This window comes from Schistocerca nitens, chromosome 10 (genome assembly GCF_023898315.1).
Source record: "Schistocerca nitens isolate TAMUIC-IGC-003100 chromosome 10, iqSchNite1.1, whole genome shotgun sequence".
In the NCBI taxonomy this organism is placed as follows: Eukaryota; Metazoa; Arthropoda; class Insecta; order Orthoptera; family Acrididae; genus Schistocerca; species Schistocerca nitens.
In genome coordinates, this window is record NC_064623.1 from 217,138,325 (window position 1) to 217,164,272 (window position 25,948).

General features: G+C 44.6%; 1 protein-coding gene across 1 annotated transcript in view; it reads right to left on the reverse strand.

Annotated features, from left to right (window-relative positions):
• Positions 1–25,948, reverse strand: part of LOC126210652 (mannose-binding protein C-like) — a 107,905-nt gene that overhangs the window by 22,508 nt on the left and 59,449 nt on the right. The window contains exons 3-4 of the mRNA XM_049939981.1: positions 18,131–18,161; positions 7,316–7,567 (exon numbers count right to left, since the gene is read on the reverse strand). Coding sequence (XP_049795938.1) covers positions 7,316–7,567; positions 18,131–18,161 — 283 coding nt within the window. The remainder of the gene's footprint in view (positions 1–7,315; positions 7,568–18,130; positions 18,162–25,948) is intronic.

Genomic DNA, 25,948 nt, shown 5'->3' on the forward strand with positions numbered 1-25,948 from the left:
GCTTTATATGTACCCGAGTCAGTGCACAGCTTGCCCAGAAAGGAAGGAAAGTAGGTTAGCGGTCTTCTATGTCAGCGACGGACAAATAAGTTTACATCGCTACTCTAGCAGCTGCTCTTGATCCGAATTATGGAGTATTTACTTCGTCTTCCTTGGTGAAGGAATTTAGGAATGCTGTGTTTAGTAACTCTGCTTTGGCAGCACTGTCGTCTATAGCATTTCCATTGCTGTTGCGCAGTGAAGGCACCACTGATTGTGCGTTGCCGCAAGGCTGCGCGCATGGCGTCTTACCAGGCAATACTGGCGCCTGATGATGACACGGATTTTACTCCCTTTTCATCGATTGTGTCAGTGGGTGACAGATGGATTCGGTTTCTCAACCCTGAGAGCAAGCGCCAGACAGCTCAGGGGGAGCGCACACACTCACCAGCACAAAAAAAAAAAAAAAAAAAAAAAAAAAAAAAAAAAAAAAAAAAAAAAAAAAAAAAAAGGCGAAGTAATGACGGTGGCGGTGTTCTGGGACAGCGATACCGATCCAAAGGGGACTACGGTGACATGTGCATCCTACCACGATGTTTTGAAGAACAAGCTCCCGCCAGCATTGCTTGAAAAACGACCGAAAATGGCTGCGCATGTGGTGTTTCGGCGACGCAGCGGCGCTTCGGGCGAACGGGACGCTGCCGTTTCCTCGCGACGATAACTTGAAGTGGTTTCTCGTGGTCCCTGCTCACGTGAACTGGCTCCAGGCGGCTTTTTGCTGTTTCCTACATTCTCTGTGGTCGCACATTCGCTGGCTCCACCGCTGTCGCATCAGATATTTTCCAGTAGTCAAATCAGACTCCTAAGGAAGAGTTGTGAAAAATATTTGACTGCAGGGGGATTACGTCGAGAAGTGACAAGTTTCACAGTTTTCGTGTCATTAGTTCGAGAGAAAAAGACATCGGTATTGCTATAACTTGAACGCAACTCGTAACATTAGGAAAGCGGAAATACACTTCAGTACTTCAGTAAATATTTTACGTGAGTCTGCTGAGAACCTTTATTGAAGAAATGAAAACACAGTGACAAGAACACTGAGGTGTTTCTCATCCATCTCCTAGAGTTTGAAAAAGCAGTTATAAAAGAATCAGCATAAACCGCATAACGATATCGACCTGCTCAGTTATAGAGTTCTATTTTACTTCTTTCGCTGGTGTGCTTGGTTTCCTCTACATCCAAAATCTCTTCATTTTCTCATTTTGGTTTCTCCTACATTCTTCTGTCCATGTTCTCTTAGATGTAACACTTTGCTTATGTTTAAACTGATGCTTCACAATTGGAGTTCTGAAAGCAGCTCTTTGTCCTGTAGTATTTTTTCTGTAATGCATGTTTCCTGAAGATCTTTTTTCAATTTCAGAGATCCAAATGTTTTCAACTTTCACTGAGAGGGCAAGACAGCACAAAATTCCATACAAACACAAACACACACTTATAATCGCCAACATTTTGAAAAGATAGGGAATAAACATAGAATACACAACAGACAACTCTATCTGCAAATACACTACAAAACTGACAAAAAAAACGGAGATATACACCAGAAAGCAGGTGTAATTCGATTAGAGTGAGTAAGACTTGTAATGGCAGATAAATAGGACAAACAGGTAGAACATTTGATGTCAGACACAAAGAACATACGAGCGCCTGGAGGTATGGGACAAACCACACGACATTTGCATAACACCTAAGAGAACACAATCACAAACCAACCACTGCAGAAGAAGACATGAAAAGAACTAGAATCAGCAATAAAAAACACCTAACACTGGGAGAAAATTACCACATACAGAAAACCAAAGCAGAAAAGAAAACACCGTTGAATGATCAAGTACATATGCCAAACAACTCATTGTTAACGCTAACAGATAAAATAACAGAGTAACACTATCCCTTTCACTCACTCGCCCATGAGTCTCTCCACGAAACATTTAAATCGAAACTGAAAAAAAGAAAAATGTGCATGCATGTATTTTCTCTCTCTCTCTCAAAGACAGACACACACACACAAAATAAAATTAGTTTTCAGCATATACTTCTATAGGTTAGCAACATGTGTGTGTACAAACAGGATGAGATACACAGTGAAGTCAAAGTCGTTATGGCTATATTAATGTCATGTCTACACTAGTGACACAAGACTGAGACTGCATCACAACAACAAGAGCAACCAAATCATAAGTGGGAAGAAAAATGTTTAAACGCAGAAACACGCCTATGTTTCGTAAACCGAGCGGCAGTGACCAGATGAGAGGAAACGCCGATGCCAAATAAAAACGCGCAGAACTGTAAGTAATCACTTATTTACATAAAAAGAAGTGAGCAGTTTCATAATCTAAGAATAACACATAGCAAATCAAAAGTATATCATAAATCTATCATTATAGATCCGACTGATGATGCCTTAAAGCGAAAAAAGGCGATACGCATGTGGGAGAATTAAATACAGTCCAGCAAGAGAAGGCGTTTTTATTTACAAAACAAATATTTACCATATTTTACACATGTTTGCACACATATTCCATCTGTATCTCTAGCGAATTTCTCTGTGTAGTTTCGTATTCACGGATCTCAATGTTTATGGTATGGCATCACTTCAACTATGTGTTGTACATTTATATACACTATGTGATCAAAAGTATCCGGACACCTGGCTGAAAATCGGTAATGCTGGAATTCAATATGGTGTTGGCCCACCCCATGACAGCTTCCACTCTCGCTGCGGGCATACGTTCAACCAGGTGCTGGAAGGTTTCCTGGGGAATGGCAGACCATTCTTCAAGAGTGCTGCACTGAGGAGAGTTATCGATGTCGGTCGGTGAGGTTTGCCACGAAGTCGGCGTTCCGAAACACCCCAGAGGTGTGCTGCAGGATTCAGGTCAGTACTCTGTGCAGGCTAATCTATTACAGGGATATTATTCTCGTGTAACCACTCCGCCACAGACCGTGAATTATGAACAGATGCCTGATCGTGTTGAAAGATGCAATCGCCATCCCAGAATTGCTCTTCAACAGTCTGAAGCAAGAAGGTGCTTAAAACATCAGTGTAGGCCTATGCTATGATAGTGCCACGCAAAACAACAAGGGGTTCAAGCTCCCTCCATGAAAAACACGACCACACCGTAACATCACCGCCTCCGAATTTTACTGTTGGCACTACACACGCTGGCAGATGACGCTCACCGGGCATTCGCCGTACACACACCCTGCCATCGGTCCGCCACATTATGTACCGTGATTGGTCACTCCACACAACGTTTTTCCACTGTTCAATCGTCCAATGTTTGCGCTACTTACACTAAGCTAGGCGTCGTGTGGCATTTACCGGCGTGATGTGTAGCTTATGAGCAGCTGCTCGACCATGAAAACCCAAGTTTTCTCACCTCATGCCTAACTGTCATAGTACTTGCAGTGAATCCTGATGCACTTTGTAATTCCTCTTCAACTGTCGGCGGTCTCTGTCAATCAGCAGATGAGGACGGCCAGTACTGTTTTGTGCTCTACGTGTCCCTTCACGTTTCCACTTCACTATCACATCGGAAACAGTGGATCTAGGGACGTTTAGGAGTGTAGAAATCTCGCGTACAGACGTATGACACAAGTGACAGCCAATCACCTGACCACGTTCGAAGTCTGTGAGTTTCGCAGGCGCCTCATTCTGCTGTCTCACGACGTCTAATGACTACTGAGGTAGTTGATATGGAATACCTGGCAGTAAAATGGAGCTAATATGAAAAACATAAGTTTTTGAGGGTGTCCGGATACTTTTGATCACACAATGTATTTTTGTAGGTACATTGAGAGGCATCTGTGAATACTCTGTGAAATGCATTTTAATAGTTAGTAGCATAGAAATAATGCACTACTGGCCATTAAAATTGCTACACCACGAAGATGACGTGCTACAGACGCGAAATTTAACCGACAGGTAGAAGATGCTGTGATACGCAAATGATTAGCTTTTCAGAGTATTCAAAGAAGGTTGGCGCCGGTGGCGACAGCTACAACGTGCTGACATGAGGAAAGTTTCCAACCGATTTCTCATACACAAACAGCAGTTGACCGGCGTTGCCTGGTGAAACGTTGTTGTGATGCCTCGTGTAAGGAGGAAAAACGCGTACCATCACGTTTCCCACTTTGATAAAGGTCGGATTGTAGCCTATCACGATTGCGGTTTATCGTATCGCGACGTTGTTGCTCGCGTTGATCGAGATCCAATGAATTGTAGCAGAATATGGAACCGGTGGGTTCAGGAGGGTAATATGGAACGCCGTGCTGGATCCCAACGGCATCGTATCAGTGGGAGTCGAGATGACAGGCATCTTATCCGCATGGCTGTAACGGATCGTGCAGCCACGTCTCGATCGCTGAGTCAACCGATGGGGAAGTTTGCAAGACAACAACCATCTGCACGAACAGTTCGACGGCGTTTGCAGCAGCACGGACTATCAGCTCGGAGACCATGGCTGCGGTTACCCTTGACGCTGCCTCACAGACAGGAGCGCCTGCGGTGGTGTACTCAACGACGAACCTGGGTGCACGAATGGCAAAACGTCATTTTTTCGGATGAATCCAGGTTCTGTTTACAGCATCGTGATGGTCGCATCCGTGTTTGGCGACATCGCGGTGAACGCAACGTTACCCAAGATGTTATTTACAGGACATCAAGACATATAACTTAAGATAATACCATATTAGTTTTAATTCTTGTTTTGTTAAGAATAATGTTATGATGCTGCAATTAACGTTATTCACAATACGGTTAGAGAAACATTCAGCAGTCTGACGTGACCTTTCAACATTGCAGAGACATTTGTGCTCGCATTCCATGGAATAGTGTTAAAGTTGGGCTCTACCGGAAATACGGTTCGATAATTTTGGTACAGCAAATAAATGTCGTAGTTAATGGTAGGATTACCGATGGCACTGGTAGCATTGGTACGGAAGAAACATAAAGGTATGAGAGAGAGAGAAACTGGGACCCGGCGACTTCTTTCCGTTCTGTTTGTTTGCTTTTTCCGCACACAGAGGTGCGTGTCGTTCAGTGTCAGTCAACTGTGCACGTAATCCCCTCATAAAATATAAACTGCATTTTATAAGTAATAAAAATTAATTGCTCGGGTAACTTCTGCCCTTTCTTGTAACCAAAGCAATTACTTTTTATGGATGTACATGCACAAACATAAAAATCTATATCATTATTATTGTTAATTCGTTCTCAATAGAATGTTCTTCATCACGATTAAAGGCGAGAGCTTCTTGTTAATATTGATAAGTGCAAAAGTTGTTTACAACTAATATAAACACATTTTATATAAGTTCAACGAACTATTGAAGCGATGCTTCATATGTTTTTGTTAGAGCTTTTGTTTAATTTTATCTTTTTTTGAGGAAATATTCTAGATATTTATGATAAATGTGTATAGTTTTTATTAATTCTATTACAACATCCTTCTGTTTCACGTTACAAATCAACAGTTATCGAATAAAAATTGAATCAAATAGTGACCGTTTCAATTTTGCTATAAATGCCACTTATTTTTAAATAAGACAAGAGGACAAATATGTAAAACAAATATGTTCCATAGATTATGCGGCCGTTCATTGATCCTCACTCTGATTCTAGACGGTCCACTGCTCCCTGTTTCTAAGAGTCTAGTAAGACACTGACTGCACACGCAAACAAAGCGACTGAAATGAGATAACGCCTGGTAGGTATTCACCACACCTAACATATGGGTAACACTGTTACGATCTTAACTGCCAAGGCTGCTCGAAAAATATCTTAGTCTACATTTATTTATAATAGTCTAGCGCAGCTTTCGGTAGTTTCATGACTCTAAACATGGTTTGCGTGATGTACAATTTTATTTTGACAAAAATTGAGATACTGACATAATAAATGAATGCTGCACTGATTCACAGTGAAAAAACCTAAAATCGCTCAAGGAAAGATAATGTACACCAATAGTGAGTGCGACGCATACGATTTGAAGCTGCATGCCTATTTATTGTTTTTGATCGCTAGAAAAGCCGTATACACCTATGAGCCAAATCATTGTGATCACGTGTTTAGTAGCGTGTTGTTCCACTTTTCAAATACAGCACAATACGGATTCTACTTGGCACGGAGTCTACAAGCTGGCCAAGACATCAACGTGAGTTCACTATAGTTGCCCTAAAACCACTGCAGCACGATCCTGACCTTGAAACATGAACAGTTACCCTGCTGGAAGATGCCATCGCCGCAGGCAGGGCGAGGCCTCAAGCATGAAGTGACGCGGTTGGTCCACAGTATTGTCGCACGTAGTTAACTGCTGCCATGACGCCTCGCTTCACCACCACAGCTCCCATGAAAGCCCAACACAGTGCACCCCATAGCATAATTCTGCGTCTGTAGTGTGGTGCAAGTTTCAAGCAGCTGTGATGGCGTGTAAGGTCCCAACAGTCGACCTGGTGTAACAAGAAATGTGATTCATTCGACAGGCAACACGTTTCTATTGTCGACGGTAGAAACTCTGTGACGCTGTGCCCACTACAATCATAATTGAATACTTGGTTTGGTCAACACAGGAACACGTAGGAGCTTCTGTTCAACAATGGCCTTTGAAACTGCAAAACACTTGTACCTACACAGACAATGTACCCTGTCGTCAGAGCTGCCTATTCTGAATGACGCAGTGGCGGATGCTTCTATCTCTACATTTTATGATGAGACGTAGTCGTCCAATACCATACAGCCTACGTGTTACTTCACCATCCTTCAACCACTTCACCATCCTTCAACCACTTCACCATCCCTCAACCACTTCACCGCCCCTCAACCACTTCACTGTCCCTCAACCACTTCACTGTCCCTCAACCACTTCACCATCCCTCAACCACTTCACCGTCCCTCAACCACTGCACCGTCCCTCAACCACTTCACCATCCCTCAACCACTTCACCGTCCCTAAACCACTTCACCGTCCCTCAACCACTTCACCATCCCTCAACCACTTCACCATCCCTCAACTACTTCCCACAGGTGCTCACGACAGTAGTACGCCAATGGGCACGCTGGAACAATGTGCACTTTGTCAAAAGTGCTGACGTCAGTGGTTTTCCTAATTTGTGCCTTGTATGTTCGTTACAATGACTGCTCAGTCCTCTCTCACCTGCTTACATTCTATCGTTACTGTGTCACGTGCCAGCAACAGCACCTGGAAGCTCGCGGTGGGCAGTGGTCATAATGTTTTGGCTCATTAGTGTGTAATAATTAAATTGCAAAAGAAATTACCATCCATTCCCACGAATACGCCTTCGTCGGACTGGTCGGTGATTCCGAGGTTGCCCCAGTGCACACCTGGCACTCTGACGAACATCTGCTTCAGCCCGTCGAAGGCGAGGCGGTTGGTCGGGGAGGCTAGCTGCGCGCCCTCCTGCTCGCAGGTCTTCTTCGCCGCCGACCACGGCTTCAGCGTGCGGTGCAGCTTGACGAGAGCGTAGCCCCGCAGGTAGTGGTACCCCGGCGGCATCTCCGGCACCTCGGCTGCAACAGCACAGCTCAGCTAAGCGGCGCTGCGTACCACCCCACCACACGCACAACTCTAGTCTAACATAACTCACACATTTTATTTGCAGCGGCGGATCTACGATATTTCCCAACTGAGGCAAAAACTTCATAGTGGTGCACCCCCTCCCTCCCCCCTTGCAGTGTTTGAGATAGCAGGCCAAAAATTAAGAATAAAAGATTTTTCAAAAAAGTTCATTTTGTAGTTCACATCTTTCTGAAGACGTTGATATATAAAACATATATATGTTTGTGAAAATGAAAAACATGTTATTTTTCTTAAGTGTGCCAAAGTGCAGTCCCACTCCTCTTCTTCTAACGCACGTCACTACACTTCGCTCTCTTTCTTACCTTTTATTCCTGTTAGTCGTTTATTTCCATTCTGGTAAAAAATGTAAATGTCGTGTGACTATCAGGGATTTTCTCTGCCTCGTGATGACTGGGTGTTGTGTGATGTCCTTAGGTTAGTTAGGTTTAAGTAGTTCTAAGTTCTAGGGGACTGATGACCATAGATGTTAAGTCCCATAGTGGTCAGAGCCATTTGAACCATTTTTCGTGTGACTAGGGCCTCCCGTCGGGTAGACCGTTCGCCTGGTGCAAGTCTTTCGATTTGACGCCACTTCGGCGTCTCGCGCGTCGATGGGGATGAAAAATGATGATCATTACGACAACACAACACCCAGTCCCTGAGCGGAGAAAATCTCCGACCCAGCGGGAATCGAACCCGGGCCCTGAGGATTGACATCCCGTCGCGCTGACCACTCAGCTACCTGGAGCTGACTCTACGGATTTCGCTAATAATTACATTGAAGCGCCAAAGAATCTGGTATAGGCATGCGTATTAAAGTAGACAGATACGTAAACAGGCAGGATACGGTGTTGCAGTCGGCAACGCCTAATGTGAGACAAGTGTCTGGGGCAGTTGTTAGATCGTTTACTGCTGCTACAATGGCAGGATGTCAAGATTTAAGTGAGGCTGAAAGTGATGTTTTGGCCGGCGCACGACCGATGGATCACAGCACCTCTGAGGTAGCCGTGAAGTAGGGATTTTCCCGTACGACCATTTCACAAGTGTATCGCGAATATCAGGAGTCGAGAGTAACTCATCAACCCTCCGACATCGGTGCGGCCGGATAAAGATCCTCCAAGAATGGGACCAACAACGACTGAAGAGAATCATTCAACGTGACAGAAAGGCAACCTTTTCGCAAATTGCTACTGATGTCAATCCTGGGTCATCAAGAAGTGTCAGCGTGCGAACCATTCAACAAAACATCATCGAATGGGCTTTCCGAGCCGAAGGCCCACTCGTGTACCCTTGATGACTGCACGATAAAAAGCTTTACGCCTCCCCTGGCCCCAGCAGCTACGACACTGAACTGTTGACGACTCGAAACGTGTTGCCTGGTCAGACGACTCCTGTTTCAGATTGTATCGAGCATATGGACCTGAATAGTCATTTCGTTGCCACTTCCCCCAACCATTTTAGAAATTCTGTTATCTATCCCATCTGCCTTATTTGATCTTAAGTCCTCCAAAGCTCTCTTAAATGCTGATTCGAATACTGTATCACCAATCTCTTCTTCTGCCACACTTGACAAATCTTCTCCTTCATACAGGCCTTCAATGTACTTTTTCCACCTATCCCCTCTCTCCTCTGCATTTACCTCTTGACGTTACCGTCCTTGCTTTTAATTTCACCGAAGGTTGCTTTGCCTTTCTAATGTGCAGAGTCAGTCCTTCCGACAATCCTTTCTTTTTCGATTTCTTCATACTTTTCAGGCATCCAATTCGTCTTAGCTTTCCTGCACTTCCTATTTATTTAATTCCTCAGTGACTTGTATTTCTGCCTTCCTGAATTTCCCTGAACATTTTTGTACTTTCTTCTTTCATCGATTAACTGAAGTGTTTCTTCTATTACCCATGTGTTCTTTGCAGTTACCTTCTTTGAACCTATGTTTTGCTTTCCAACTTCTGTGATGGCCCTTTTTAGAGATGTCCATTGCTATTCATCTGTACTCCTTACTGAGCAATTCCTTATTGCTGTATCTATAGCCCTAGAGAACTTCAAGCGCATCTCGTGATCCCTTAGTACTTCCGTATCGCACTTCTTTGCGTATCGATTCTTCTTGACTAATCTGTGGAACTTCAACTTACTCTTCATCACTACTATATTGTGGTATGAGACTATATCTGCCCCTGGGTACGCCTTACAATCCAGTATCCGATTTCTGAATCTGTGTCTGACCATGATGTAATCTAACTGAAATCTTCCTGTATCAGCCAACCTTTTCCAAGTATGCCTCCTCCTCTTGTGTTTCTTGAAGAGAGTATTTGCTATTACCAGCTGAAATTTATTACAGGAACTCAGTTAATCTGTCTCGTCTCACATTCCTTGTCCCAAGCCCATGTTCTCCTATAACCTTTTCTTCTAATTCTTCCCCTTTAACTGCATTCCAGTTCCCCATTATTAAATTTTCATCTCCCTTTACATACTGTGTTACCCTTTCAATTACCTCATTCACTTTCTCTATCTCTTTATCTTCAGCTTGCGACGTCGGCAGGTATACCTGAACTGTCGAAGGCATTGGTTTTCTGTCGATTCTGATAAGAAGAACCCTGTCACTGAAGTGTTCACAGTAACACACTCTCTCCTACCTGCCTATTCGTAGCGAATCCTACGCTCGTTATGCCATTTTCTGCTGCTGTTGATTGTTCTCATCTGACCAGAGATCATTGTCTTCTCTCCATTTCACTTCACTGATCTTTACTATATCTAGATTGAGCCTCCTACCACAACAAGTCTCTGACATTCGATACCCAGACTCCTCAAACATTATCCTTTCGTTGGGTTTTCAATCTTAGTAGCTTAAATACTTGCTGTGTCAATGATACAATAGCTTCCGCTGAGTACAAAGCGTCTGAATCGCGTCATATTGACGACCAGCAGGCAGTGGATCTGCCGGGTGTTCTGTCCACAAACAGTGATCTTTTTTAGGAAAAGCCTGGAATAGTTAGGCTAACTGTTATGAATGCAAACTAGAAATAGTATCTCATAAGCTATTCATTCAGCTGACATATTCCATTCTGTGGGGAAAAAACGACCTGCCGTCTCAAAGGAAATGAACCAGATGTTGCATTGGAGAATCATCGAACCATCAAGCAGTCCTTATGCAAGTCCACATTTATCAGTAGCTAAGCCTGGTGGTAAAATACGTCTGGCGGTCGATGCTAAAGTTTTGAGTAAAATATTGGTACCAGCCAGGACGAAGCCTAAAAATCGAGGAGAGCTGCTACAAAAATTTCATGGAACAATGTACGTGAGCAGTATTGTTTTAAATGCCTCTTACGGGTAAAATCCGTTAGAGAAGAATATGCAGAAATAAACTGGCTTTGTTTTTGCTGGTAGGAGCTGACATTTTAAAATCTTGCCGTTTGGTCTCTCTGTTAGCTCTGGTGTACTTACCATAGTTCTGGAGTTGGTACGTTAACCTGAACTTCTGTATCAAGTTGCACTCTACATGGATGATCTGTTAACTGCCACTGCTACCTAAACAGAGTATCTTACTCTCAGTAAAAAACTATTACAAGCCTTTAGGGAAACAGGTTTTACTAGAAGTTTTCAGAAATCTGAGACTGGGCAGACTGAACTAAATTTTTTGGCCATTTTGCTTGATAGAAAATAAAAGCAATCATCAATTTGACACGTCCTCAAACAAAGACAGTACTCAAGTCATCTCTAGGAGATTGTTCTTTTTGTGGACGTTTTGTCGACCTGGCTCTCAACAGGATTGCAGTGAAAACTCTATTAAAGTACAAGGCACAATGACATTGGTCACCTTAGTTCCAGGTGCCTTGTAACAAGATCAAGGGCAGCTTGTCTGAAGGACGGGTGTTGTTTCATCCTGTCATGAGTCTTAGACCTTTGCATAGACTTGATGCTTCAAAAGTAGGAGTAGAATGCTGCCTCTTCCATTCTATCAAGAGGATAGTAAAACTATGGTATGGACAATCAGTTTTGTGAACTGCGTCTTAAATAATTGGAAGTAGGCTTATTCCCACAATCAAACTAGAAGCATTTGCGATGGTGGGAGCATTCCAGTGCTGCCACTGTTATTTAGTGCGACACTACGTCAAACTTTACAGTAACCGCATTTCCTTAAACTTTCCGCTTGGTGTGTTGCTCACTGTCACAACAAGAATATGTCTTTTAGATAGTGTGTGTAAAAGGAACAGACAGTGTGGTCACTGATGCATTTCCGAGGCTCCCACAAGGATTAGAAGACATCACCCAAAATACATACAATGAAAGCGATGTACAGTTGTTGGTCATGAAAGATAAAACACATCAGCTACATTTCTTGATCTTTGCACGAATGCGTCGCATCTGCAAGTCAATGATCCTTCATGGAACAACGTAAAGGAAAACCGTTAGTAGAGAATCATGCACAACTGACATCCCACTATTTGATAGAAGACATTGTACTATCAGAGAAATCCATATACTGAGCAACGGCCATAAAAAATCTGATTTGGCACACATGCATAGCAAAGGGTCACTTTGGCATAAAGTTTACAGACAGACTCAGTGAGTACTGCTACTTTCCCAACATGTCATACTGAATTCAACACATGATCAAGACCTGATTGATTCGTGATAAAACAGAAGTCACAAGCTTCTGATGCAGGGCAAAATTGCACTCTATCATTCCACACAAATAAAAATAGTCCTTTTCCATAGGTATGTATAGACCTCAAGCACAATCTAAGGCTAGAATTCGCTAGCTCTCAGACAATGGCACACAATTTACAAGTGACGAGGGGACATATTTTCTCTGGAACAAAGGGATAAGAAAAATTTTAATTTCAAAGTAGTATCCAGAAGGTAATACAGCCAAGCAATGCTTTTGCGAACTGCCTCAGTTTATGCTTACATATGTAGTATGGGACCACATGCCAGAGTATTTGGAACCCTTTGAAAGAACAATAACAACTGGTTACACTTCGCATGAGTGGTTGGTTGACAACCCAGAAGATAATGAATGGCGTAAACCTGTTTCGGAACAATTTTGAGATAGAAAATCTTCACACATAAAGCAAGACATACATTAATAATCTTACACATAAGAGTGAACTAAAGAAAATACTGTTTTGAAAGAAAAGTCACACCAGTCTTGACTATAAATTTGGTGTCTTAATCCTGATTCACAATCATCCAGAACCTTCTCTAATATCTAAGGAATGAAAACGTAGGAATTACTATGGACTGGATAATTTAAAACTATTCGTATTTAATATCCAGTGTTATATTTACTTAGCTTTAGAGTTATCGAAAATTAGACAAGTCTATACAACACAAATTGTGTGGGCTATTTGTTTTCCATTAATGAGCCACTGTAAGAGGAGTTGCAGAATATATTTGTCACTTTGAAAAAGGTACGATATGGCTTTCTTTAACGAGGTACGGATTCATCATTGTGGATACTGCTCGGATCGATTATTACTGGGCCCGTAGTATGGTCGACGCTATACACATGGTCATTAATTCTTTGGGAAACGTTAACACTACCCGTTTCTGATATTGAAATGATATGCCTGCTGGAAGATACCATTCAAATCTGTGTTTTCGGCTGCCCCATAAGAAGAACTCTGTGTTAGACTTGTGTTAATATTTTCATTTCTGTCATTTTTGGCATCCTGTGTGAGGCCAATCCAGTTCCTTTTTTTCACTACTGAATTTATTGTTTTGGGAACCAGGGTTCGGCAACTCCGCTCCATTTCCATATCTCCTATTTCCTACAGCATTGATTTCTACAAGACAAACCAACAGTGAAATGAAGTCTAAAACCCTAAACCTTTTTCACAGCTGTCGGAAACATCCACGATTCACAGCCTGTTGTCTCTCACCAGCTCGATTACCAAGCGGATTACGGACATTTGGAGAACCGAGAAGAGCGCGTTGGTATGTTTCCATAACGAACACACTGAAAATTCGTACACTGCTGTAAAGAATAAAGAAGCGCATGCACGACTACAGCCGACCTGCAGGACAAGGCGCATCGCCGAACCAGTTGGGGGTTGGGTTGTGGGTAGCTTTGTTGGGGGAAGGAGACAAACAGCGAGGTCATCGGTCTCATAGGAGTAGGAAAGGGCAGGGAAGGGTGTCGGCCGTGCCATTTCAGAAGGAGCCATCCCAGCATTTGCCTGGAGCGATTTAGGGAAATCACGGAAAACCTACACTACTGGCCATTAAAATTGCTACACCATGAAGATGACGTGGTACAGACGCGAAATTTAAGCGACAGGAAGAAAATGCTGTGATAAGCAAATGACTAGCTTTTCAGAGCATTCACACAAGATTGGCGCCGGTGGTGACACCTACGACGTGCTGACATGAGGAAAGTTTCCAACCGATTTCTCATACACAAAAGGCAGTTGACCAGCGTTGCCTGGTGAAACGTTGTTGTGATGCCTCGTGTAAGGAGGAGAAATGCGTACCATCACGTCTCCGACTTTGATAAAGGTCGGATTGTAGCCTATCACGATTGCGGCTTATCGTATCGCGACATTGCTGCTCGCGTTGGTCGAGATCCAATGAATTTTAGCAGAATATGGAACCGGTGGGTTCAGGAGGGTAATAGGGAACGCCGTGCTAGATCCCAACGGCGTAGTATCAGTAGCAGTCGAGATGACAGGCATCTTACCCGCATGGCTGTAACGGATCGTGCAGCCACGTCTCGATCCCTGAGTCAACAGATGGGGACGTTTGCAAGACAACAACCATCTGCATGAACAGTTCGACGACGTTTGCAGCAGCATGGACTATCAGCTCGGAGACCACGGCTGCGGTTACTATTGACGGTGAATCACAGACAGGAGCTCCTGCGATGGTGTACTCAATGACGAACCTGGGTGCACGAATGGCAAAACATCATTTTTTCGGTTGAATACAGGTTCTGTTTACAGCATCATGATGGTCGCATCCGTGTTTGCCGACATCGCGGCGAACGCACATTGGAAGCGTGTATTCGTCATCACTATACTGGTGTATCACCCGGCGTGATGGTATGGGGTGCCATTGGTTACACGTCTCGGTCACCTCTTGTTCGCATTGATGGCACTTTGAACAGTGGACGTCACATTTCAGATGTGTTACAACCGTGGCTCTACCCCTGATTCGATCCCTGCGAAACGCTACATTTCAGCAGGATAATGCACGACCGCATGTTGCAGGTCCTGTACGGGCCTTTCTGGATACAGAAAATGTTCGACTGCTGCCCTGGCCAGCACATTCTCCATATCTCTCAGTAATTGAAAACATCTGGTCAATGGTTGCCGAGCAACTGGCTCGTCACAATACGCCAGTCACCACTCTTGATGAACTGTGGTATCGTGTTGAAGCTGCATGGGTAGCTGTACCTGTACACGTACTGTGTACTGATTTCTCAGGATCTATGCACGCAAACTGCGTGAAAATGTAATCGCATGTCAGTCCTGGCTGGTTCAAGTGGCTCTGAGCACTATGGGACTCAACTGCTGAGGTCATAAGTCCCCTAGAACTTAGAACTGCTTAAACCTAACTAACCTAAGGACAACACACACATCCATGCCCGAGGCAGGATTCGAACATGCGACCGTAGCGGTCGCGCGGTTCCAGACTGTAGCGCCAGAACCGCTCGGCCACCAGCGGCCGGCTCATGTCAGTCCTAGGATAATATATTTGTGCAATGAATACGCGTTTACCATCTGCATTTCTTTTTGGTGTAGCAATTTTAAAGGCCAGTAGTGTAAATCAGGATGGCCGGACGCGGGTTTGAACCGTCGTCCTCCCGAATGTGAGTCCAGTATGCTAACCACTGCGTCAGCCCGTTTGGTCCGCCGAATCAGTTGTCAAGGTCCCTGTCCAGTACACTGTAGTTACCCCCTCAATACATAAATGGTCCATTCAGTGTGTATATTTTATTTAGAGTTGGGTTCTAAAAGTGTTGTTATTTATGAAGATATTTTTAATCATAATTGCCACTGTGCTGCACAATCTCCGGCTCGGGGCGGGTTGTGGGCTCGTGGAATCATCACATTTGCTGTCACGTGTACGTTTGTTGACTGTTTTAGGAGTTGCCTGCACCGCGCTGCAGTGTTCACGGTAGGGCAGCCGGCCGCTGTGTGCATAGCGTGGAGCCTGGAGGAGTCTTGTGCCCGCCTGTGACAGCCTTTGCAGCAAACGTTTTGGCGTAAAATACTGTAATAAAGTATTGCGAATTTAAAATTGTACCCTCTCGGTTATGTTCCTGTACACTCCCGAATGTGAACGTAATTTTTCCTTTCTCTTGTGTTCATGATTGTTCTTGGGCTGTGTATGATTTGTTTGAAGTTTCGTCTCAGAGAATTTTGAAATTTCACGTTCTATTTTGTTGATGAAGTTGACTGCGACCAGCCTGTGAGAGCAGTAGTCAATTCTGGGCGTTAGTTTCTCTCCTGCCTAATGCTTATCTCTGCTAGCTGAAGAACATCATGTTCCGAAGCAATTGTGCTAAAGGTTTCAAATGGACAACACCTCTTGTCCACAGCAACCTACGAGGGTAATCCCAAAAGTAAGGTCTCCTATTTCTTTACAAGTACATACACCTGTTTATTTCTACAATGGTTTACATCAGTTTACAGCTTGAACATTTAGCTATTTTTCGACATAATCACCATTTCTGTCGATGCATTTTTGTAGACGCTGTGGCAGTTTTTGTATGCCCGTGTCATACCAGCTCGCCGCCATGCTGTTCAGAAAGTTATTAACCTCTTCTTTCATCTCGTTGTCGGAGTTGAATCGCTAGGACCACAATTAACGCTGACAGGTACCGTGAGACTCTGAAAAAACTCAAACGGGCAATTCAGAACCGGAGAAATGTTGAGCAAGGGCGTACACATTCTCCATGAGAACGCTCGCCCACACATCGCTCGGCAAACCGTTGCTCTCGTGCAGCAGTTTCAGTGGAACATAATCTCCCACCCACCCCACAGTCCGGACTTGGCGCCCAGTGACCTTCACCTGTTTCCTAGGTTAAAATACCACTTGGCCGGAAAGCGATTTAGCTCCGACGAGGAGGTGAGTGAAGGGGTTCAAAAGTTTCCGAACAGCATCGCGGCGAGCTGGTATGACATGGCCGTACAAAAACTGCCACAGCGTCTACAAAAATGCATCGACAGAAATGGTGATTATGTCGAAAAATAGCTAAATGTTCAAGCTGTAAACAGATGTAAACGATGGTAGAAATAAACAGCTCTATGTACTTAAAAAAATTAGGAGACCTTACTTTTGCGATTACCCTCGTATATTGCGAGCGTAACTACCGATGACGGACTTTCGAATTTGCCTTTGTAACAGAATGTAGCCACAATTTTTTCCTTGCCTTCTCCACTATACTTAACAAGCAGTCATAGTGTGGAAGACTGGAGCTCCACACTCAGAAGCCATTCGAAAGAACTTCAATCAACGACGATTGCTATGACTGTTTGTCACTGAAGGCACACTCATAATCATGAAAGAGACGACCTATAGTGAACTACACATTTTTGCACACAGGCTTGATCATTTGCCCTCTGCGATAAATTCAAGGTCTGAGAGTTTCTTCGTATCTTCTTTTCTCCTTATAGACTAATAAAAGCGTCAGATACGGGAGACGCGGGCAGTAGGCACCTGCAGATTTCAGCCCATGTGCGTAGAATTTTGCGCGGAAACGCTTCACGTTTATCACATTATACGCAGATTTGGGGACTTATTGCTGTCCCGTTTACCCGTCGGTGGTGGTAGACACATCTCACTCTTTGAATGAATGGGAGTTTCGGCATGCAGTGCAGTGTTTCACCCTGTCACCGCCAGCAACACTGGTATTTGTTCGTAACAGTGTTAGTAACAAAGCTTCAATTATCATCGTATAAGCTGACTGATGTTACAATACTAGTGCAGGCTGTAAAAGTGGGGAAATTTAGAACTATGGAATCACAGTCTGTAAGTACGTAAGAGTTACACACTGGAAAATGAAGTAATTAGATCGCCACAGCCGGCCGTTGTGGCCGTGCTGTTCTAGGCGCTTCAGTCTGGAACCGTGTGACCGCTACGGTCGTAGGTTCGAATCCTGCTTCGGGCATGGATGTGTGTGATGTCCTTAGGTTTGTTAGGGTTAAGTAGTTCTAAGTTCTGGGGGACTGATGACCACAGATGTTAAGTCCAATAGTGCTCAGAGCCATTTGAACCATTTTTGAGACCGTCACAAAGATCTACATATATACAAAAAGTACGAGTAACCTTCCGTTGGCGCATAAGTAATTCTAATTCTCATCACGTCTTTCCTATTAGCAAAGTTTGTTTACTTGATATTTGATGACAAAATATTTTTGCTGAGAATCTGTTGAGAAATAATTTGAAAGACATTGAAAGTGGTTTCTTACAAATATTTCAAGGTCCCGAAAACATCGAAATGCCTCTGGTTTATTGCGGCCTTACTCGTGTACCTGTATTAAATATAATTATTGAACTCAAAATTTACTCACCTTTGTGGCAATGAACCATAGGGGCTCCATTCTGAAAAATTACAAAAAGAATATGATTTGTAACGTACTTCCTTATACTGAAGATTTGATTACATAGCTAAGATTAGTAATTACAGTGTGCCTGTATATTTGAATCACATACTTAAAGCCAAAACAGTTATAATTCTGTGCAGAAAACAATGTCGCAATCCTCGCCGCTATTGTGCTGCTGGAAAAACATGTAAGACTGAATACCATGCATTAATGTCTGGTATTTAAAACACGTACACTGATCAGCCAAAGCATTACGACCGCTGCACCACGACGCTGGGTGCTGCCGGTACGTGACGCAGTAACAAGAGTGCGTGAGCGGGGCAGACACGGACGGGGGATCACCCTCGAGAAGGTACTGGCTGCAAATGCGGGAACTCGATGAGATAAGGGTGTTACAAAAAGGTACGGCCAAACTTTCAGGAAACATTCCTCATACACAAAGAAAGAAAATATGTTATGTGGATATGTGTCCGGAAACGCTTACTTTCCATGTTACAGCTCATTTTATTACTTCTCTTCAAATCACATTAATCATGGAATGGAAACACACAGCAACAGAACGTACCAGCGTGACTTCAAACACTTTGTTACAGGAAACGTTCAAAATGTCCTCCTTTAGCGAGGATACATGCATCCACCCTCCGTCGCATGGAATCCCTGATGCGCTGATGCACCCCTGGAGAATGGCGTATTGTATCACAGACGTCCACAATACGAGTACGAAGAGTCTCTACATTTGGTATCGGGGTTGGGTAGACAAGAGCTTTCAAATGCCCCCATAAATGAAAGTCAAGTGGGTCGAGGTCAGGAGAGCGTGGAGGCCATGGAATTGGTCCGCCTCTACCAATCCATCGGTCACCGAATCTGTTGTTGAGAAGCGTACAAACACTTGGACTGAAATGTGCAGGAGCTCCATCGTGCATGAAGCACATGTTGTGTCGTACTTGTAAAGGCACCTGTTCTAGCAGCACAGGTAGAGTATCCCGTATGAAATCATGATAACGTGCTTCATTGAGCGTAGGTGGAAGAACAAACTAAAATGAGCTCTAACATGGAAATTAAGCGTTTCCGAACACATGTCCACATAACATCTTTTCTTTATTTGTGTGTGAGGAATGTTTCCTGAAAGTTTCTCCGTACGTTTTTGTAACACTCTGTATATATATAAAGATAGTATCTGTTCTTTCGGACATGTCCGAACTCTTACGGGAATCGGCAGCAAGCCGCGAGTAATGAGTATAATGGGCAGGGGCACTATAAATATAGTGCGGGACAATAAGTTGGGAATGTGGGTCTCACGGGAGGCGTGCCAGAGGTAAGTCCCTGCAGTCGTACTGTCCTCTGTGTCCTCGGTAGCTCAGATGGTTAGGGCGTCTGCCAGGTTCGAGTCCCTGTCGGAGCACACATTTTCAGCTGTCCCCGTTGACTTATATCAACGCCTATATGCATTTAGGGGTATTCTTTTCATTGTAATAAGCGACTTTAACAAAGGGCAGCTCATTATTAAGCAGAGTCTGTACACGAGTATCCCAAAAACAGCGAAGCTGCTCGATTGTTCACGTGCCACTGTCATGAGCGTCTTCGGAAAGAGGCAGGACAGTGAAACTACCACCTGGAGCTGAATGGTTGGACGTCCACGACTCGTCACAGAACGGGCAGTCCTATGGCTTGTCTACTCTGTAAAGAACAAATAGGTTAGAAGGTGGTCTGTGGCATCTGTGAAGGAGCACAATTCCAGCGCGCGCACAAGTGTCTCGGAGCACACCGTTCTTCGTCCATTGTTGGAGTTCTGCAGCAGACAACGCCTACAAGTTCATATGTTGACCCATCGACATCGTTAGTTACGATTGTAATGGGGCATGGGATCATCGGGACTCGGCCGTCGATCAATGAAAACGTGTCGGCAAACGCCGCCATCGAGGTGAGCGGCGGCTCGAAACGTGCAGCGCGCCGCGGGCGCAGGCTGGAGGGAGCAACATTACGTTATGGCAGTAATCGAAGACACGCTGACAGCTGCGCCTTGTGCTTGACGTCTTCCCAGACGGCGATGTCACCTTCCAGCAGGACGTCCTTGTCTCGGAGCCAGAACGGTGCTACAGTGGTTTGGGAAACAGTGTAGTGAACTCACGTTAATTTCTCGGCGACCAAATTCGCCTGATGTAAATCCCGTGGAACCTATCTCGGGCGCCATCAGCGCGGCCCGTTATTTACGCGAATTACATGACCTGTGCGTAGAGACCTAATACGAGATACTTCCACAAAGGTACCAACAAACTGTCGGATACCTCATCCCCAGAATCAGTGATGTATTTCGTTCCAAAGACGGACCAACAAGCTATTAAGCAAATGGCCATAATGTTTTGGCTCATCAGTGTACGGTAGTTCACTGATTCCTGTATTATAAGCGATCTTAAAAATAGTACGGTATGGTAAATGCTGATCTAGTAGTGGAACATAACGCGAAATGTCTCTGGAATAAAAGACAGCATGTTTACTGTGTGATATGCGGTCCTGGCCATTAGAGTACTAAAACCATGAAGATCGCGGGAACAAACGTTAAACTGGCATGTTTGTCTATGTAAATGGTTAGTGGTTCAGAGCAGATGCGCAGTGTAGATGAGAGGAACGCTATCGAAATCTCTGTCTATATCAATACATATTATAGAAGTGTATGTGCAGCGGATAGGCAAAATAATGTGTACAGTGGTGGTAATGGGATGGTTGTGTTTGACGGTCAACAACGCAGGTAAGGTGCGTGTTGCACTGGCCTGCGCGTGTTCAGTAGGGAGTAGGCGTCAGTGCAGGTTGTTTACGAGTAGCGTACACTTCGCACTTGCAATTCAAAGGCCGAGGTCGACGTGCAATGAAAGACCTAACACAGTTCCAAAGAGGGCAGATTGTGGGGGCCCGATTAGCTGGAGCATCAGTTACCAAGACAGCCAACTTGATAAATGTTTCGAGAGCAACTGTTTCAATAGTCATGACAGCCTACACAAAAAATCGAAACACATCATCGTGTAAACATAACAGTGGCCGCAAATCAGAACTACATGGCAGAGATCGTCGTACGCTAACACGAATTCTGTCAGAACGACACAAAATTACGGCGGCTAAAGTGACTGCAGAGCTCAGTAGCCATCTTCGAGACTCCGTATCTATCGACACTGTCCGCCGAGAACTCCATAAAGCGAATATTCGTGGACGAGGTGCTATACCTAAACCATTAGTGACGGCAGCCAACGCAAGAACTTGCTGTCAGGAGCATAAATCCTGGACGGCTGACCAGTGCAAACACTCCATATGGTCCGACGAATCAACGTTTTCGTTATTTCCAACATCGGGCCGGGCTTACGTCTGGAGTACGCCAAAAGAAACCTACAGTCCTGACTACTTGATTCCAAAGGTTAAGCAAGAAGGTGGAAGTGTGATGGTGTTGGCAGCCATTTCATGCTATTCTGCTGGTCCCATCCTTACCCTCAAAGGCCGTGTTACAGCCAACGATTACGTGAACATTTTAGGTGCACCTCATGATTCAAATGTTGTCTCCCAGCAATGATATATTTCAGGACGACAGTGCACTCATTCACACAATCAGGACAGTACAGTCGTGGTATGAGAAGCATGCAACTGAACTGCAGCGTTTTCCCTGGCCAGCACAGTCTCCGGACTTGAACATTATCGAACCCTTGTGGACGGTATTGGATCGCAGACTCCGGAGCAGATTACCGCTTCCCTCGTCACTACAGGAGCTAGAAGAGGTTCTGATGGAAGAGTGTCATAACATTCCACTGGAGACTCTACAATCATTGTATGCCAATATTCCATGAAGAATCGCAGCCTTATTACAGGCAAATGGTGCTCTGGCCCCTTATTAATAAACCGTTCCTAAGTAAGTACATGTGTTGACATCATTTTTCCTATCCCCTAGTACGTGTGTGCGTATGTACGTATGTTTGTATGTATGACATCTTATCCTATGCCAACAGATCAATTTCAAACAAACTTGGTACACGTATTGCTTACTGTCTGTAAAGAATCGCTGTGGGAATAAGAACCACCTACCTCTGGAAGGTGAGGCAGTAGAGGTCAAGACAAAGCAGCGTAGTTCACGACTCACAAATAGCCAGACTGTCACCCAGTATTTGAAAATGACAGTACTTACTGAGTTGCAAGAAATATATTGAAACCTCCCCTTAGAAAAATTTCTGAATTACTGTGCTGGTAAACCCCTTACGTTATTTGATTTTCAAACAGCTGAGCAAAACTGAACGTACTCAGACATTTCTCTCTTTACTTATTCTGTTCATCACTAAACTGATAACAGTATTTTTAGCGCAACGCAATCTCACTTTCAATAATCCATACAAAAGAAAGGCCGTGACTAACAATAAACTATACCTTTCATGAATCACTTACCTCACAACAATCTTCGATACTCGAACTACTGCAATACAGCGAGCGCCAATACTGCGAGCTAAATAAAGGATTCTAACTACTGAAGGCACTAACTACTGATAGGCATAGATAGCAAACGAAAGATTTTGATAGAGATCAAACAATGTATTTACCTTAATAGTGTTCAAAAGTCGTAATATACACTCCTGGAAATGGAAAAAAGAACACATTGACACCGGTGTGTCAGACCCACCATACTTGCTCCGGACACTGCGAGAGGGCTGTACAAGCAATGATCACACGCACGGCACAGCGGACACAGCAGGAACCGCGGTGTTGGCCGTCGAATGGCGCTAGCTGCGCAGCATTTGTGCACCGCCGCCGTCAGTGTCAGCCAGTTTGCCGTGGCATACGGAGCTCCATCGCAGTCTTTAACACTGGTAGCATGCCGCGACAGCGTGGACGTGAACCGTATGTGCAGTTGACGGACTTTGAGCGAGGGCGTATAGTGGGCATGCGGGAGGCCGGGTGGACGTACCGCCGAATTGCTCAACACGTGGGGCGTGAGGTCTCCACAGTACATCGATGTTGTCGCCAGTGGTCGGCGGAAGGTGCACGTGCCCGTCGACCTGGGACCGGACCGCAGCGACGCACGGATGCACGCCAAGACCGTAGGATCCTACGCAGTGCCGTAGGGGACCGCACCGCCACTTCCCAGCAAATTAGGGACACTGTTGCTCCTGGGGTATCGGCGAGGACCATTCGCAACCGACTCCATGAAGCTGGGCTACGGTCCCGCACACCGTTAGGCCGTCTTCCGCTCACGCCCCAACATCGTGCAGCCCGCCTCCAGTGGTGTCGCGACAGGCGTGAATGGAGGGACGAATGGAGACGTGTCGTCTTCAGCGATGAGAGTCGCTTCTGTCTTGGTGCCAATGATGGTCGTATGCGTGTTTGGCGCCGTGCAGGTGAGCGCCACAATCAGGACTGCATACGACCGAGGCACACAGGGCCAACACCCGGCATCATGGTGTGGGGAGCGATCTCCTACACTGGCCGTACACCACTGGTGATCGTCGAGGGGACACTGAATAGTGCACGGTACATCCAAACCGTCATCGAACCCATCGTTCTACCATTCCTAGACCGGCAAGGGAACTTGCTGTTCCAACAGGACAATGCACGTCCGCATGTATCCCGTGCCACCCAACGTGCTCTAGAAGGTGTAAGTCAACTACCCTGGCCAGCAAGATCTCCGGATCTGTCCCCCATTGAGCATGTTTGGGACTGGATGAAGCGTCGTCTCACGCGGTCTGCACGTCCAGCACGAACGCTGGTCCAACTGAGGCGCCAGGTGGCAATGGCATGGCAAGCCGTTCCACAGGACTACATCCAGCATCTCTACGATCGTCTCCATGGGAGAATAGCAGCCTGCATTGCTGCGAAAGGTGGATGTACACTGTACTAGTGCCGACATTGTGCATGCTCTGTTGCCTGTGTCTATGTGCCTGTGGTTCTGTCAGTGTGATCATGTGATGTATCTGACCCCAGGAATGTGTCAATAAAGTTTTCCCTTCCTGGGACAATGAATTCACGGTGTTCTTATTTCAATTTCCAGGAGTGTATATATCAGTTCATGACATCCAGTCTTACAAATTTCGTTTTTCTGACGGACTCACGTCCAGATCGTCCGCTCTCAAAACTATGTCATCTCTCTCCCCACATCCACCACTGCTAGCGGCTCACCTCCAACTGCGTAACGCTACGCGCTGTTCACATCCAACTGCCCAACACTACAATAGCGAATATTCCAACTATGCCAAAGACCCAGAGACTGCACACAGCACAGCCAGTGATTTTCATACAGAGCGCTACGTTGCTTTACCAAGATAAAATCGTAAACAGACTACTTACATAGCCGCCATGCTCCCCACAAAAAATTTTACAAATTGTTTTGGGCATTGGCCAACACATAGTTGTTAAAAAATTTTATATTAACGCTAAAAAATATATAAAATTCACACACTTATCGATACAATGTTAGTCAAAACCTAAAATTTTCTCACAGTCCATATTCGCTATTGTAGTGTTGGGCAGTTGGATGTGGACAGCACGCGTGAATAATGTTTCGGTGGAGTGGGGAACGGGTTGTGACAGAGTCTGCCTATGTGCCTCGCAATCCAATTACTCTGAGTGGAGTGTGGCGCTTTATAGCAACAGCTGTGAACGTGACAGGTGACTGCAAATTTTGATGCTAAAACGTAACTGTAAGACGTACCCCAAGGCTGTAAAATAGGGTGGCACTTTTTTGAATAAAAATTTTATAGTCCTGTGCAAAAATTCTGAGATAAACCCTTGGCTATCACCGCAGATGCTGAATTTAACTGACGAAATGACAAAATATAAAAAATTGGCCAAGTGGGAGTAGCAATAGTGCAGTGAGGATTCGGTACGACTTTAATGATGCAGATAAATAGTTCATCCATCACGGGAAGCGACAGACTCGATGATTTGCGCCTGTTATCCATATCGATACTGCCAATTATCTGTCGTGGGAATACCAAGCCGGTAGCAAAATCTCTACAGTAGTTCAAAGACTAGTCCGGACATACAATGAGAAGCAAACAGGGCACTTAGGTTTATATATGTAAGGAGAGAAGGTTTAATTACATACTTTTATTTACCTACTAAAACGAGACTACAACCTGTTTCATGTTTGCATTCAGTAATATTCTTCTGCTATGCTTTTGACGGATGATGGATAGCAAAATAATATTTTTATATGATAGAAGTCCAGTTTAATAATTTTCGGGCATTTTTTCCTTTACTTGTATTGTTAAACCTTTCTTCTTGCCAAATTTCATGATTCCAGATCAATCGGAAGTACCCTATAGGTTCTGATGAGTGAGTTTGTGTGTGTGAAAATATGTGACGTAAATGACAGTATCTTTTGATTGCATAGACTCACAAGCTTAAATATATGAAGATGGTATCTGTTGTTTCGGACATGTCCGAAAGAACAGATGTCCTCTTCATATAGTTCAAGCTAACCGGCCATTGACCTTCTTCTTCTGTGCGGATGCACACGTATTGCCCGAACTCTTACGGGACCCGGTAAGATTGTCTGCCGTGAGTAATGAGTGTAATGGACAGGGGCACTACGAATGTAGTGTGTGGACATTAAGTTGGGAATGTGGGTCTCATGGGGAGTGTGCAAGAGATAAGAATCTGCAGTCGCACTATCCTCTGTGCCCTCGGTGGCTCAGATGGATAGAGCGTCTGTCATGTAAGGAGGACATCCTGGGTTCAAGTCCCTGTCAGGGCACCCATTTTTAACTGCCCCGTTGATGTATATCAACGCCTGTCGGCTTCTTAGGGTCTAGATTTAAT